This window comes from Thalassophryne amazonica, chromosome 1 (genome assembly GCF_902500255.1).
Source record: "Thalassophryne amazonica chromosome 1, fThaAma1.1, whole genome shotgun sequence".
Classification (NCBI taxonomy): Eukaryota; Metazoa; Chordata; class Actinopteri; order Batrachoidiformes; family Batrachoididae; genus Thalassophryne; species Thalassophryne amazonica.
Window position 1 is genome coordinate 108,795,265 of NC_047103.1, and position 15,903 is coordinate 108,811,167.

Consider the following 15,903-nt stretch of genomic DNA (forward strand, 5'->3'; position numbering starts at 1 on the left):
GTCCACTCTCATGCTCAGAGATGCATCTTTGTGCATCGTGCTCATCACAAGAACATTCTTGTTTCTCTCTGGGCAGTAGGTAACAAGTGTTTTCTCTGTGAAAACAAATTCTGAGGAATGCAGAGGCCTTTGCACCTTCAGAATCTCACGAGGAAGTTCTGGCTTATTTTTTCTGACTGTTCCCAACATAGTCAGCTTTCTCTCCTTAAGTTCATCTCCAAGATGGTAGGAGGTAAAGAAGTTGTCACATGTTATGTTATGACCTTGCAGCCCTTCAGTCATCTCCAATACCACACACATTCCCTGATTCTTCTCAAGTGCTCCTCCAGGTGGCTTTCCAGTATATATTTGCAGGTTCCATGCATAACTGGATTTTGCATCACAGGCTGCCCATATTATACATAAAGGCAGGATTTCGACCCATTTATCCCAGACATCTCTGATCGCTGCAAGCTTGTCTCTCTATTGTCGACCAGCTCTGGTGTCACGGTTGTCAAATCGGATCACACGAGAGATCGTGTGAAATGTCTCCAAAGACGTTGCTCAGAAGATTGGCCTTCCATTCTCTTCATTCCATAAACTTGCAGTTGCTTCACCCTTTGACCTGTATACTCAAGCTAACACCAGAATTCCAATGTAAGCATGCAAGTCAATTGGATCCAGTGGCTTCCATTTCTCTTGGAAAAATACACCTCCCCTCCAAGTTTGTCATGTCGAGGATTATCTTCTCTATTGGGTGGGGATATGAAGAGCTGAAATGCTGATTCAATATCAATTTTTGTTACAGCAAATCTTGTCGGGCCAGGAGTCATTTTGATGACATTAGAAGATGACAATCTGCCTCAACTTTGGTGTGGTGATGTTGAGCATTTTATTTTACCGTCTTTAGCTGACCATGTCCCCTGTGTGGATGACAACTGTTGCATTTCTTGGTTTTCATCTGACGAAGGGACACCGGCAGACTCATCCTCTGAATCCTCCTCATCGTGGGAAAATTGACAATCTGGAGCATTGTCATCTGGCTCTGAAGGATCCTCCGTCTCTGAAATCTCTTCCTCTGCATCACTATCCCAGTTCATAAGCTGTGACAAAACTTCTTCAGATGTAAATCGTCTGGAGCTCATTTTTGGTGTATTTTTCAAAGAAAGGGCATGGAAACAGTAACAAGAACAGGGAGAGAAAGTTCCTCTTCCACCACACCTGGTTCTAAATGGCTACTCAGAGGCAATCAAAATAAAGTAGATCAAAGAGACGTGTATTTTGGATCTGAACAGCCACTTTGTGTCTGGGTCAAAATGACCCGCAGCATCTTTGTATACAAACTCTGTGCAGACACTCCACAACACATCAAAGAGTTCAGATTTTACACAGCAGTTCATGACCGTAGATGAGGAAAAGTCATAAAATTTCATGGGAAAAAAGTGAGGATAACCTGCACTTTGGCCAACACAAAAATTGAAATGGGTCAAATTGACCTGCAACATAATACAAGGGTTAACAAAATGCTGCTTGCTGCCTGCACTGAAATATGGTGTTACGTTTCACACATATGTCGGTGTGGTGAACCAAAGACAACCGCTTTAGATCAGAACCCTCTGCATGGCTGCAAACCCTCTCTGTAGTCTGACGCACTCCTGCTTTAACGCCAGAGACAACAAGGGCTGTGATTGGTCATTTTCCTGTTTCATCTTCCTCTCCTGTCATATTTTAAACGTTTCTGCAGTGTGCACGCCAATTACATTTTGATCATGGATCAAATAGATGAATGTTTGGCAGAAGAGTCCGTAAATATGACAAACATTACAACACAAGAGTCACAAAAACATGCTCAACTGACCCGCAATTCATGGAGAGAAATTACATGTATCATTAGTGTTGGTTTGCAGGTTGATGATTGTATAAAGAAGCAGAGCTCATTGAGAGACAAACTGATACAAAAAAGTGAGTGTTCCAGTGGCAAATTGCAATAAGACACCCACCAAGGTGACTGAGAACTTTAAAAGGGTGACCCACACGTCAACGTTACTGCATGGCCATGTAGTTACAGAGCTGTAGAATCGGTACCATGGCGCATCCACTACTAATAACAGATTTTGCCAGTTTTATACTTTTATACATATAATGGGTTTTGATTATAAAGGACAAAATTTGCTGTTTCGGGTTTAGATTATAAAGGGCAAAATTTGCTGGTCCACCTGAATCCATTATATGCACGTTTTGCTGTAGTCATGTTTTCAGACATTTGGTATCTACTTAATACCTCAGTATTTGTCCTCTTGACATCCCTCGTCAAAATGTACAAGCCTTCACTTCCAACATGTCAGGATGTGAGTTTGCTCGGTTTTGTCTTTATATGTTTTGGTTGCTCTCCGGTTTATATGTTCCTCTGTGTGATTTTTTCCTGTATTGGTTTCTCTGTCTCTCGTGGTGGTGGGTGTGTCTCTGCTCTCCTGACCACGCCCTTGTTCTGGGCTCCTCCTCGCACACCTGCTGTAAATCTGCTGCTAATCACTGGGATGTATTTATACTGCTCATTTTGCTCTGTTTCTTCGCCAGATTGATGCGCCCTGTGCCTTCTTTCCAGCTCTCGTTCCTGTGTTCTCTTGTACTTCCAGCCTCATCGTGTTCTCGACCTCCAGCCTGTTTAATCCGACCGTGTCTTAGCCTGATGATTTTTGTACTTTTGCTGTGTATCTTGGACTGCCTTCCTGTGTATCGACCCTTGCTATTATCTCCACTAAAGTCTTCTAACCAGAGCTGCCAGAGTGAGCCTTACATTTGTGTCCAATCCTTACATCCTGTCACAACAGTTTGTTATAATAATTTAAATTTGGACTTTTCTCAATATGTGCCTTTCTCACCAATAACGGGAGGGGTCTCAGAGGTTTTGGAGCTTCATGCTTTTGTCATTGGAGGAAAGACTGCTGGCTCCTTCCTGTATGATGTTCAGCCTTCCTGAGGTGTCTTAACCACCACGTTAACAAAAAAAAAAAAAAAAACACTTTTGGCCTCACACAGCACACACCACTTTGTCCTGCATTCTTCATGATTTTTTCTTGTTCCATTTTCTTTTCAACAATTCTTGCCATCAACTACTAGCTGTTCCTTTTCACCATGTGATGTGAGGCAACTTTTCTTTAGAGTTCATAAACACTTTGCAACCCGTGTTTGCGCATTACTGACACCAACGGGGTCAGCAGCATGATTCACAAGAAGTGCCAAACTTGATTCAACATGAGGAATTTCAAGGATGCACAATCAAATGACATGCCCAAATGGACATAAAAACCTTTACAGTTAGGCTGACCCTTCTGGCTCTTAATCTACAACAAATTTAATTTACTGGGGTGTGATTCCCACACCCCAAAAGAATAACATGTAACACACAAAGTCCTGAAGTAACAGTAAGGAAACATTACCAGTTGTCTTGAGAAGGTCAAGAAGCTGATCCCTCTTGGAGTATTTTGTGACTCTGATAAACGTCTGTTCAACATCAGTGCAGGCTCCACCCACCACACCCACAGCCAAAAATATGTAATCTGTCTTTAAGAAGTCAGCTGCCATCCTAAAGAAAGACACCAATTAGGAAAAAAATAGTAAATCTGACTACTTTCTATGGCAGATGTTAAATTTAACTGTTGACTATAAAGGACCCCTACCTCTGGATGTCCTCAGGGTAGGTTGCACTGAACATCAGAGTCTGTCTGTTCTCTTTGTCAGGCATTCCAGTGGACCCAACCAGGCGGCGCATCTCAGCCTCAAAGCCCATATCCAGCATACGGTCAGCTTCATCAAGCACTAGATAACGAATGTTGCTCAAGCCAACCTGGACACAATGCACCAATTTATTATCATTAACAGACCTGATAATTGAATTAAAGGAAAAAATGCCAGTAGCAATCAAGCGGTAAGCTTTGATGGCTTCAGATGAAGCCCTACTGAAAGAGGAAAAAGTTGGAGCTCCTTGACTGGCCACTTGAGGCTGACTGCAAAAGTGAGCAACTTCCCATTCTACTCCATGTTAAAATGTCCTACTTTAGAGCCGAAACATGGCTGCTTTAAGTGACAGCTGTTGAGCAGAGCTCCAACTCTCACTGTGTCTGTCTGTTCGCTGTTGCTGCTAGCTGTTGTGGAGGGCTGTCTCTCTCATTTTGGAGTATTTTCTGTCCTGTTCTTGCCCAATTACCTAGGTTTTAAAAATTGTAGGTAATTGAGCAAGAACATTGCACGAACATCATATGAACAATGAATGAATACAGGTAATGTTCGCATTCGAACGTTCTACAAATGTTCGTTTAATGTTCTGAACATTTGTGAACATTTGTATATATTGTTCACATACAAACATTACCTGTCCTCATTCTTTGTTCATATGATGTTCGTGCAAAAGTTCAATGAACATTCAAAGAATGTTCAGTTTCCGGGTGGGTTCATATCGGCTGTTCTGGGTCTCTCTAGAAAGCCTATGGGTGACATCACAAAGGCATTGTCCAGTATATATACAGTCCACAGTACCAATTAGATACTGGATTAGATTAGAATGAGTAGCAACCAATAAAAGTGTTCATGATAACAAAAAACATAAATAACGGAAACACAGTCACAATTTGAAAATAATTCTTTCAAATCCAGCCAATTTCAAGTTCTTTGAATTTTGTAGAAGTAAACAAAATATTATCCAACTGTCATTATTGATGATGCTGACATTATGACAATTGCCATAGTTGATATTAATCCTGGCATTATGCTAATAATTACCATCATTGACATGGACCAAATGTAACTAATAACAGAACAGTATAGTTTGCATGTGAAATGTGTTCCGAATGTGCAACATGCATTACTTGGCAGACATGCATTTGGCACACAACTGATGTTTCTGCAAATCAAATGTTCCAAGTTTTTGAACTTCTCATTTACCTTTCCTCTTCCAATCACATCCAACAGCCTTCCTGGTGTTCCACAAAGTACATTACATCCCTTTTCAATATCTCGTATTTGGTGTCCAGTGCTGACTCCACCGTATACCACGACTGGACGCACACAGGTTCTACAAGTCAAAGCAATGTGTATGTATAAGCGTTGTTACACAAGAAAGCCAAAAGCTCAACTCATTTCATCCTCACTCGAAGTGATGGTAATCTTTTCAGACCAGTTCCCTGACTGATATGTGCATGATGACCTGAGAAACCTCAAACTTTTCAGCATAAAATTTTACAGGTATGTAAAGTACACTCACAAAATAAATCAAGAAATCTTGGTCAAATTAGGAAATGGTGTTACCTGTCAAGGTTTTGAATTACATTTACAAAATTAAATCAAAAATTTCATTATCAATTAGTTGCACAGCTAATATCATTTAAATTATGATCATGAGACAGTTGAAGCTTAACAGATCTGAGATAGGATTCAAATTTATGGGACTCTCTCCACTTTTCCACATATTTAACATACACGGATACACAACAATAAACAACAATACACGGATGCCAGTGTACATCACATTCTGCACATCTAACAGCCTTATTTGTGGTTGTGTTTACTCTAAAAGTATATCTGACCTTTATAACCGAGTACTTCATTTTAAAAACAGTAGCTGCATTTCATTTAGTGTTACAACATCAAAACGTAATAGCCAGACAAGCAGCAACAAAGAAATTCTCATGCAAATTATATAGTGGAGCAGGTACGTATGACTTTTGGCCAGAATTGTTCACTTGGTGATACAAGCATCAGATCTGGCATGAATGTTCTTCGTAAATCAGTGTTGAGAAAAAAAAAGTGCTGGCCACTTGAAAATCCAATATGGTGGCAAGGTAGGGGTCAATAAAGAATACACGGGCCAAAATTTAAAAATGCTCCAAATCATGTTGAAAGCTATACCACATTATATGTCTGATCACAAAGATTGCAAAAAGGTATATAGTTTGGACTATCTATGAATGAATGTTCAGGGGTTATGGGGTAAAAACAGCAAGAATGGTGACAATGGCCAATTTCAGTCTGTACAGGAGTCGAAAGCTAAAGTTGCTCCAATTTCTGTAAAATGCAATGCAAATTATTGGCTGAGTTAATAGGGTTTTAAAAAGGAATCATTTGCACCATGTGTCATACTTAGTTGTCATGTTACAGAGTAATGTATGTCACATGCCATAGAATCTGTCAGGCAAGAGCTGAAGCAGGGCACAAACAGGACTGGACACAAATGCAAAACTAACACTGTGGTCTTAGGACTAAAAAGGCTTAATCTGGAAAACAAGCAAAGGTCCGGTACACTGGTGAACAATCAGGCAAGCAGACAAAACTGGAAGGAGTAGGCAGGTACGTGGTCCAAAAAACAAGCAGATTTCTCAAACACAGCAAGGCAGGATACAGAGGCTGAGACTAATTCGAGGTCAAAAACAAGGTGAGGTCGATACAGGGGCAGACAAAAGAACAATACTGTGGAAGGCGGGTAAGTGAATGAGGAAATTCAACAAATGGTAGTGAGGTGAACACAAAGGACTTAAATAAGGAAACTTCACTAAAAGACAACATAAATAATGCATGGCCTGTGGTCTTAGTTTTTCAAAATGTGGTGGTGATGGACACGTAATAATCCTGACATTTATTTTGTCTTCTATTTCTGTAACTGCTGGCTGTATGAAACCAACATATTTCAAGTTTTGTGTGGTCAGCTTTATTTTTATTTATTTTTTGTTAATATATATCCATTCCGACATTTAAGGTCTGGAGCATTTTCCAAGAACAGGGCAGTTTATTCTAAATGTAAGACTGAATCAATCATTTTTACAGCCAGTTTTCTTGAGAAATGTCAGAGGATGAAAACATGAACATTTCCAACTAACAGAATATTACTTAGACTTTATTTACATCAATCATTCAGAAATACAAACAGTGTGGTACTTTATGGTAAATCTGTCTCAGGCAGGCAGTTCTCAAAAACTAAATGTCCATGCTGGAAGAAGACAAGTGAGGGAAGCCACTAAGACAAAATAACTTTTGGCTTCTGTGGGTTTGAGTGGAGAAACTGGGAATAGCGCAACATTTTTATTTTTGTCTTCATTTTGCATACAGTACCTACTTTTTTTTTTATTTGTGGTTGTTTCTGTTCCATTTCTGAAATTAAAATAACCGCTATTAAGAAAAGTGTTAACATTTTGTTTTTTCAAACTTTGTAGAACAAATGCAAACACCAAACTCTTATAAAGAAGGAAAAAATACACAAACATGCAGGAAAAACTGAACAATGCAGACTGATCTGACTCATGATTTTTGAAAATAAATTTTTGAAAAGACCAATTTGCCGATTTTAAATTGATTATATATATATATATATATATATATATATATATATATATATATATATGCACTTATCGCTGGAACAGCGTCTCCGAAGAAATGACGCTGCAGTTGGTCCATTCTGCTATATCTGAGGGTGTGCAAATGATCATTTCTCTATACTGATTGTGGACCCACTGGTTCTGATTCAGAAGCAACACGTCCACAATGTATTCATTAACCTCTGTCAAGTCAATCATGATGACCAGGACCCTTATCTGTTGCAGGCAAGAAAAAAAGAATACGCTGTTTAATTCACAGTGTGTTTTTTGTTTTTTTTTTCCTTTCATTCCTCATAATCTGCCTTTGCTCTGGGTCCACGCACAAAGGTTCTCTGTGTGGACAGCTTTTCAGTCAGTATTTTCCACCAGCACTTGCTGCGAGGCTGTAGGAGAGGTTCGGCTGTGGGAGAGGTTCTGCTGCTGCATGCCACGCTGCAGATGCAAGTGTTTATAGGGGAGAATGGGACAGTTTGCCCACTGAGCATTTTAAAATTTATAACTCTCTGAAACACTGTTGCCTGCATTTTGAGAGCCAAATTTTGTCAAATAAATCCACAGTTTGTTTGGTTTTTGTTTTTCATCTCTGTTACAGCCTTACTTTAAAGCCAAAAGAAACAAGGCATCAGGCCAAAACATGAAAGGATGTAGAAATGTACCTGTGTCAGGGCAAATGAACCAGGCTGCCCTGGATCTGTTCAGTAATTCCAACCTTCAGCATGTTTGTAAAATAAAAATACGTACTACTCTATCATTCTGGGAGGGGGATTGGTCTGTGCCATCAGTCATAGCCATCATTAACTGCCAATACTTCATTAATTTGCTGTCAAATGTCAATATACAGTAATACTAGTATGTTACGTAACTAGACAATTAGGGACGGGTATTGATAAGATTTTATCGATATCGATGCCATTATCTATTCTGCTTATCGATCCGATTCCTTATCGATTCCCTTATTGATACCTTGTGAATTTTTTGTGTATTAAAAGTAGGCTTTACAGGTTTTCTATGTCAACATTTTAAATTGGTCAATGGATCATTGATCTCTGGACATAAATAAAATCTGTAGTTTTTGTCAAAAGCATTTCCTTTCAGACATTTTGGAATGAATGTCTCTCCGTACCTCTGAGCTGAGCCGGCTGCTGCACATCAGCGCAAGATGTCTCGTTTTGGGAGGAAAAAATGTTTTGATCGATTGCAATTTGTTTGTATTACAATGTTTGGAAAGAGGTGTCATTTGATTTAAATGGCGTTTCGCTTTGAATTTATTCATTCTGACTGGACTCTATCGTTCTAACTTGACTCGGCAGAGAGCGGTGCAGCATTTGGAGCAGTGTGAACAGAACGGAGGACCATTCTCTTTTCTTTCTCGCAACAAGACAGGAGTCCCAGTTAGTGACTTTAATCCTCACAAAAGTGACTCACGATTGACATATTCAGGGATGAAAGTGGTGAAAAACAAAAAAGCTCTAACCCAAAATTACCCCCCAACACCACCCACACGAAAATGTTTGAATTCTAGGATCTCTGAAATGCAATCCGGGACTATTCCAAACAATATACTGCAGTGAGTGCAGCATTTTGGTGAGAAAAAAAACGTTCCTTAATCAAATTCATTCCAGTAGTATTCTGCTCTTACTAGGATGCAGCACTTTTCTAGCTTGGCAGATAGTTCTGGAGGAAATCACAAAAGAAATTAACAAATTGAAAATAAGGGTCGACTGAAACAAATTGTCATTAAACTTAAAACAGGGATGAAGTGGAGGTGAAAGAGTCACTAGGTGTTCACAGGAAACATTTATTTCTATATGTATTCATTTATTTTCATTGTCAGTTGGTTTTATCTCTTCTGTTGTATTTTGTTTCATCAGGTTCTTTTTGTCTCTTTCTCTAAAATTGTACTGTAGCATTATTAGTCATTATGAGTTATTACTATTATTGTTGTTATTGTATTAATAAAAATAAAAAATATATAATTCGACTCCTTTACGACAACGAACATTGAGCATGATTATTATTCTCTATTATTATACAGAAAAGTTTTTAAATTATAAAATACATCAACTGTTTCAGAAGAACATATCGGTTCAACATAAAGGTAGATATTACTCACAGACATATTCTCTTTGGGGTTTTAGCGGGGAAAAATTAAGATAAAGAGAAATAAAACAATCAATCTGCGAACCACTGCTTCGATCGGTTCAAGGTTCAAAGCAAAGCCGTGCTGCAGAAAAGTGGATTACAGACCCATTGCAGGGTCAATGTTGTAAACAATGTTGCCAGGCGTGGCACAAACCGAGCAGGACACAAATGCAAAACTCTCGCAAACAGACTGGTGTAAGCAAAAGGTTTAATTACAAGGTGGAATTCGGTACACAGGAGGTCCAGTAGCGACGGCAAAGGTACAGACAGACATGAGGCTGAGGCTTGGACCAAAAAACAGGCTGTAGTCAAAAAACACGGCGTGGAGGTAATCAGAGGCAATGACAAGTACAAGGTCGAGGGCAAAACAAGGTCAGATACCAGCAGGCTGAATACAAAGCAAAACAAGGCAAGGATGTGAGTGCTGGAAAGTGAAATCATTCAACAATCGAGCAAGGGACTGTGAGACTGTGATGGCTTATATAACTGGTGATGTAATTATTGCAACAAGACAGGTGTCGGTGAAGGTTCTGGAAGGGGGTGTGACCAGGGAAGACAAAGGCAAGTGCAAGAGAGTGAAGGCAGGAAGACAGAGTGAAGTGATGAAAGAGACAAAGACACGTGAGCAAGTGCAAGAGTGGGAGTGAACGAAAATACAAAGCAGACAGAAAGAGAGTGAGACAAAGACACAATGGCTGGTGTAGTGAGTGAACACAAACAAATGAGGACAACGTGAGAACAGAGCTAAAACAGAATATGATACTAGGGGACCAGGACAGAGCAACCATCATGGGAACTAAAAGCAGACCAAGATATAACAAGTACAAAAGAAAAAACTATGAGAACTGATCAAAAAGTCAATACTGAAGCAAAACTAAACAGGAACTGACTAATTCACAGAAAGCAAAAAGCCAATATAAAAGTACAAGAGTAAACAGAAATGAGAACATCAGATAAACAAAACTGGTGACTACAGAATAGTGCAATAAAAAAAAAGAACTAACTGATGAGCAATAAGTGACAGAACATAATCAGAAGAAACACTTGAAGATAAATAACATACCTGTGACCAAAGCATAATACAAAAATGTGATAAACAGAACTAAGCTAAGAATACAAGATGCTCAAAAGAAAACTGAACCGGTGACCAAAGCATAATACAAGAAATGAAGTAAACAGAATCAAACTAAGATGAGAGTGACTAAGTGACCAAATACAAGGTTAAAAGACAGAAACAAAACCAAAGATAACATGAACATGAAATCCTGGCAAGGACAAAAGAATCGGGAAAAAGACATGCTGTGGAAGAGAGCAGAGATCAATCACTAATGATTAAATGCATAGTGGTGCATACAGAGCAAAAAGAGAAAGAAAGACTCAGTGCATCATGGGAACCCCCCAGCAGTCTAAGTCTATAGCAGCATAACTAAGGGATGGTTCTGGGTCTTTGATTCGCTGCTCCTCAGAAGCGGTAAGCCCACTTCCCAACCGCTCACAAAGCCACCAAAACATCATGAGTCATTCCTGTGTATCTCTGCAGCGCACGAGTGTTTGAAGCACGCCGGACCACCCCCACCCTCGCGGTGACCCTGTAGTACAGAAGCCGTTGCCTGACAAACAGTACACGAAACGAGTAAGCAAGATTATGTTTAAAAAATGCTTTTAAAAAATCGATTCTTGGACATTTTGGATCGATTCAGAATCGTAATAAATAAGAATCGCGGTTCGGACGTGAATCGATTTTTCCGACACCCCTAACAAACAGTACTTTAAAAGGACTGATATCTTTTATTGATTGTGGAGTACAATAACAAAGTAGAGTTAGAAAAATACTAGAGGACTGGTTTCGCCAATGTGCAAAAGTGGAACTGTAAACCTTCTGCTCTGGAAATAAGCACATTAACCCCATGGTGCCCGACATGACAAAGTATGCACTGCTGAACAATATTCCTCAATGAAAAATACTGCATTCTTAACTAGTCATGTCTTTTCATAATAATAATTCTTATATAAGAAGAGCAATCAGAGATTTCTGACATCCGCCAATCCAGATCCAGATCACCTTCAATCCGTGTAGTAGTTTTGACGTAATCCTTCAAAGCCTATAATAATGGGGTGCCAAAAAAAAAAAAAAATCCAAAATGTCCAAAAAACGATTTTTAAAAAGCATTTTTTAAACATTTCCTTGCTTACTCGCTGCGTGTACTGTTTGCCAGGCAACGGCCTCCGTACTGCAGCGTCCCTGCTAGGAGCGGGTCCGCTTCAAACATTCATGAGCTGCAGCTTAGCATGGCAGATGAGGAGCTAATTGAGCCCGCACCGTCTTCGCTGAAGGCAAATGTTTAGATGCATTTTGGATTTTATTATTTGCCGCGTAAGAAGGAGCTTGACATGACTTATGCAGTGTGCAAAATCTGCAAAATGAAAGTCAAGTACTTCGGGAACACTTCAAATCCTCGAGCCCACATGCTACGCCATCACCTGGAGCTAAATTTATTCATTCATTCAAACCTTTATTTAACCAGGAAAAACTCTGAGATTAAAAATCTCTTTTCCAAGAGAGTCCTGGCCAAGACAGGCAGCAAAAGAGACTAAGTTAAAACAAACAAAAGAGACAAACAGGATAAAACAAACACTGATACTCATGAAACATGTTAAAAATAAGCATCATGTGATCATCTGTCCAAGCATCTATAGACTGTTTCAGCCTCCAAGTCTTGTAGTAGTGCTTTAAAAGTATTTAAAGAGACCAGCTCCTGAAGTTTCAGGTCATTCTGTAAGTTGTTCCAGGTGAAGGAGGAGGCGAATTTAAAAGCCTTCTTTCCCTGTTCTCTTCTGACCTTAGGAACAGACAGCAACAGCAGATCCTGGGAGCGCAGACTATAACTACCTGCGGCTTTTGTGCTGATAAAAACCTGGAGATACGAGGGAAGCAAGCCTAAAATACATTTGTAAATTAAAAGATGCCAGTGGCTTTTTCTTCGAGAAGACAGATCTGACCAACCAACACAAGAATACAACAAACAATGATGAGTAAGAGATTTTAAGTTGGTGACAAACCTTAAGGCACCATGATAAACGGAATCTAAAACACGCAGGCTTGGAACAGAAGCATTCATGTAGATTACATCACCGTAATCCAACACAGACATAAAAGTAGATGCAACCAGTCTCTTTGTGGCCTCAAATGACAGACAAGACTTGATTCTAAAGTAAAAACCTAATTTCAATTTCAGTCTCTTTGCCAGTTGCTGGATGTGAGGTGTAAAAGAGAGACTGTCGTCAACTAAAATCCCAAGATATCTGTACTGAGACACTTGTTCAATTTGTACTCCGTGAGAAGAGGTGATTACTGGCAAATTCTGTGATTTAGATTTGGAGTTTGAAAACAACATGCATTTGGTTTTGGCTGCATTTAAAACAAGTTTTAAGTCATTAAAATTTGACTGGACAATATTAAAAGCAGTCTGCAGCTGGGATAGGGCCAATTCTAATGTGGACGCTGAGGTGTATAACAGTATCATCTGCGTAAAAATGAAATTTAGCATCAGAAACACTGTAAGAAAAATGAAAAGAAGCAGAGCAGTGGTCTCTGCCAACTACTGGCCAGCGCACACTCCATCACTTCACTAAACTGCCAGCCAACTCTGAACGAGCAAAGCAGATAAGTAAATTTACATCTTTAGAATCACTTGATTAAACTTGTAAAGCTGCATTTTCTTAAACATAAATATTTTTTAAGTAATAAGTATTTCTCAGAGCTCTTTCAAGCTTAGAGGAATGTACGTAATTCTGTAATTGGCACCCTTTGTTAGAAAGAGTATTGATTGTGAATTGAGAATTGGTTTAAATCGAATCGCCACCCCAAGAATCGGTACTGAATTGAATCGTGAGTTGTTGCAAGATTCACATCCCTGCTATATGAACTCAGTTTATACTTGTGTGTAAGGTTCTCAGTATATACATTTAAACTCAGTGCTCAAAACTACACTCGACATGATTGCACCACCTGTGTTAAAACTGCACTCCCCCAATTCACAGTCACCTTGGTTTAATGATTATCTGCGTGACCTCAAGCATAAAGCAAGAGGTCTAGAACAGAAATGGCGTCGTTCAAAATTAGAAGTATTTCACCGTGCGTGGTGTGATGCTATCTTAGACTATAGGCATGCATTACTGGCTACAAAGCGGACTTACTACTCTGATTTGATCAAGAAAAACAAGCATAACTTAAAGTTCTTGTTCAACACGGTGGCAACACATGCATGGACAACCACCTGTACTCCGCTCTCCTTTTACAGCACAAGATTTCCTGGATTACTTTGGGAAGAAAATAGAAGACATCCGGTTAAACATATCCCGGCATACCTTAACCCAGCCACTACACCCTGCTATTGAGGTGGGTGCCACTACTGAGGTATTACCTAGATTTACAGAATTTGATAGTACCTCACTAGGCATACTGACAAAACTCCTAATGTCAACAAAAAGCACAACCTGTTTATTTGATCCTATACCAACAAAAATGTTTAAGGACCTGTGGCTCACTCTTGGGCTGACTGTGCTGGAAATTATTAATCTTTCTTTAACTTCTGGATCTGTTCCTAAATGTTTCAAATCTGCAGTGATTAAACCATTACTTAAGAAACCTAATCTTGACCCTAGTGTATTGAAAAACTATCGGCCGATATAAAATCTATAATTTTTCTCTAAAATTCTGGAAAAAGTGGTGTCACGGCAGCTCGTAGACTATCTTACTGAGGATAATCTCTTTGAGCCACTGCAGTCTGCTTTTACAAAATATCATTCCACAGAGACGGCTCTCACTAAAGTGGTGAGTGATCTTCTGCTTACAATGGATTCAGACACCACTACGGTTCTGTTGCTGTTAGATCTCAGTGCTGCATTTGATACAGTGGATCATCATATTCTACTTGATAGGCTGGAAAATTGGGATTACTGGGAGTGCCCTTGCATGGCTGACGTCATACTTGACCAGTTGTTCTCACTGTGTTTTGTACAGTAACACTACCTCTAACCTTAGTGACATGAAATTTGGGGTTCCACAGGGGTCTGTCTTAGGCCCCCTGCTTTTCTCCCTTTATATAGCACCCCTTGGGCACATATTTGGGATTACCTTTCACTGCTATGCAGATGATACTCAGTTATACATGCCGATAACTGATGGTAATCTCGTTCACGTAAAATCCTTAGAAGACTGCCTTGCAGCAGTGAGAAGCTGGATGTCTAGAAACTTCCTACTTTTAAACTCTGATAAGACTGAAATGATGGTTCTTGGTCCAGTGAGACATCGGCATCAATTTGACCAGTTGACGCTCAGCCTCGGCTCGTGTGTCATACATCACACTGACAAAGTGAGGAGCCTTGGGGTAATTTTTGATCCTTCGTTGTCCTTTGGCCTCCACATTAGAAATATTACTAGGACTGTTTTCTTCCACCTGCGAAATATAGCGAAGATTCGTCCCATCCTGTCTGGCTGATGCTGAAACCCTGATCCATCCATTTATCTCTTCTAGATTGGACTACTGCAATGTTCTATTTTCTGGTTTACCGCAGTCTAGCATTAGGGGTCTCCAATTGGTTCAAAATGCTGCGGCCAGACTTTTGACATGAAGCAGAACGTTCGACCACATTACACCCATTCTGGCGTCTCTTCACTGGCTTCCTGTCCCAGTGAGATCAAATTTTAAGGTTCTGCTACTAACCTATAGAATTATTCATGGGCTGGCACCTCCCTACCTACAACCCCTGGCAAAAATTATGGAATCACCGGCCTCAGAGGATGTTCATTCAGTTGTTTAATTTTGTAGAAAAAAAGCAGATCACAGACATGACACAAAACTAAACTCATTTCAAATGGCAACTTTCTGGCTTTAAGAAACACTATAAGAAATCAAGAAAAAAAGATTGTGGCAGTCAGTAACGGTTACTTTTTAGACCAAGCAGAGGAAAAAAATATGGAATCACTCAATTCTGAGGAAAAAATTATGGAATCACCCTGTAAATTTTCATCCCCCAAATTAACACCTGCATCAAATCAGATCTGCTCATTGACATTGACCCTATGCCATGACATCGACCCTACGTGTCTTTTTGCAAGGAATGTTTTTGCAGTTTTTGCTCTATGGCAAGATGCATTATCATCTTGAAAAATGATTTCATCATCCCCAAACATCCTTTCAATTGTCCAAAATATCAACATAAACTTGTGCATTTATTGATGATGTAATGACAGCCATCTCCCCAGTGCCTTTACCTGACATGCAGCCCCATATCATCAATGACTGTGGAAATTTACATGTTCTCTTCAGGCAGTCATCTTTATAAATCTCATTGGAAAGGCACCAAACAAAAGTTCCAGCATCATCACCTTGCCCAATGCAGATTCGAGATTCAT

The 15,903-nt window shown here is 39.6% G+C and overlaps 1 protein-coding gene across 1 annotated transcript in view; it reads right to left on the reverse strand.

Annotated features, from left to right (window-relative positions):
• Positions 1 to 15,903, reverse strand: part of ddx4 (DEAD (Asp-Glu-Ala-Asp) box polypeptide 4) — a 129,578-nt gene that overhangs the window by 39,755 nt on the left and 73,920 nt on the right. Inside the window, exons 7-9 of the mRNA XM_034173259.1 lie at positions 4,921 to 5,050; positions 3,660 to 3,826; positions 3,420 to 3,565 (exon numbers count right to left, since the gene is read on the reverse strand). Coding sequence (XP_034029150.1) covers positions 3,420 to 3,565; positions 3,660 to 3,826; positions 4,921 to 5,050 — 443 coding nt within the window. The remainder of the gene's footprint in view (positions 1 to 3,419; positions 3,566 to 3,659; positions 3,827 to 4,920; positions 5,051 to 15,903) is intronic.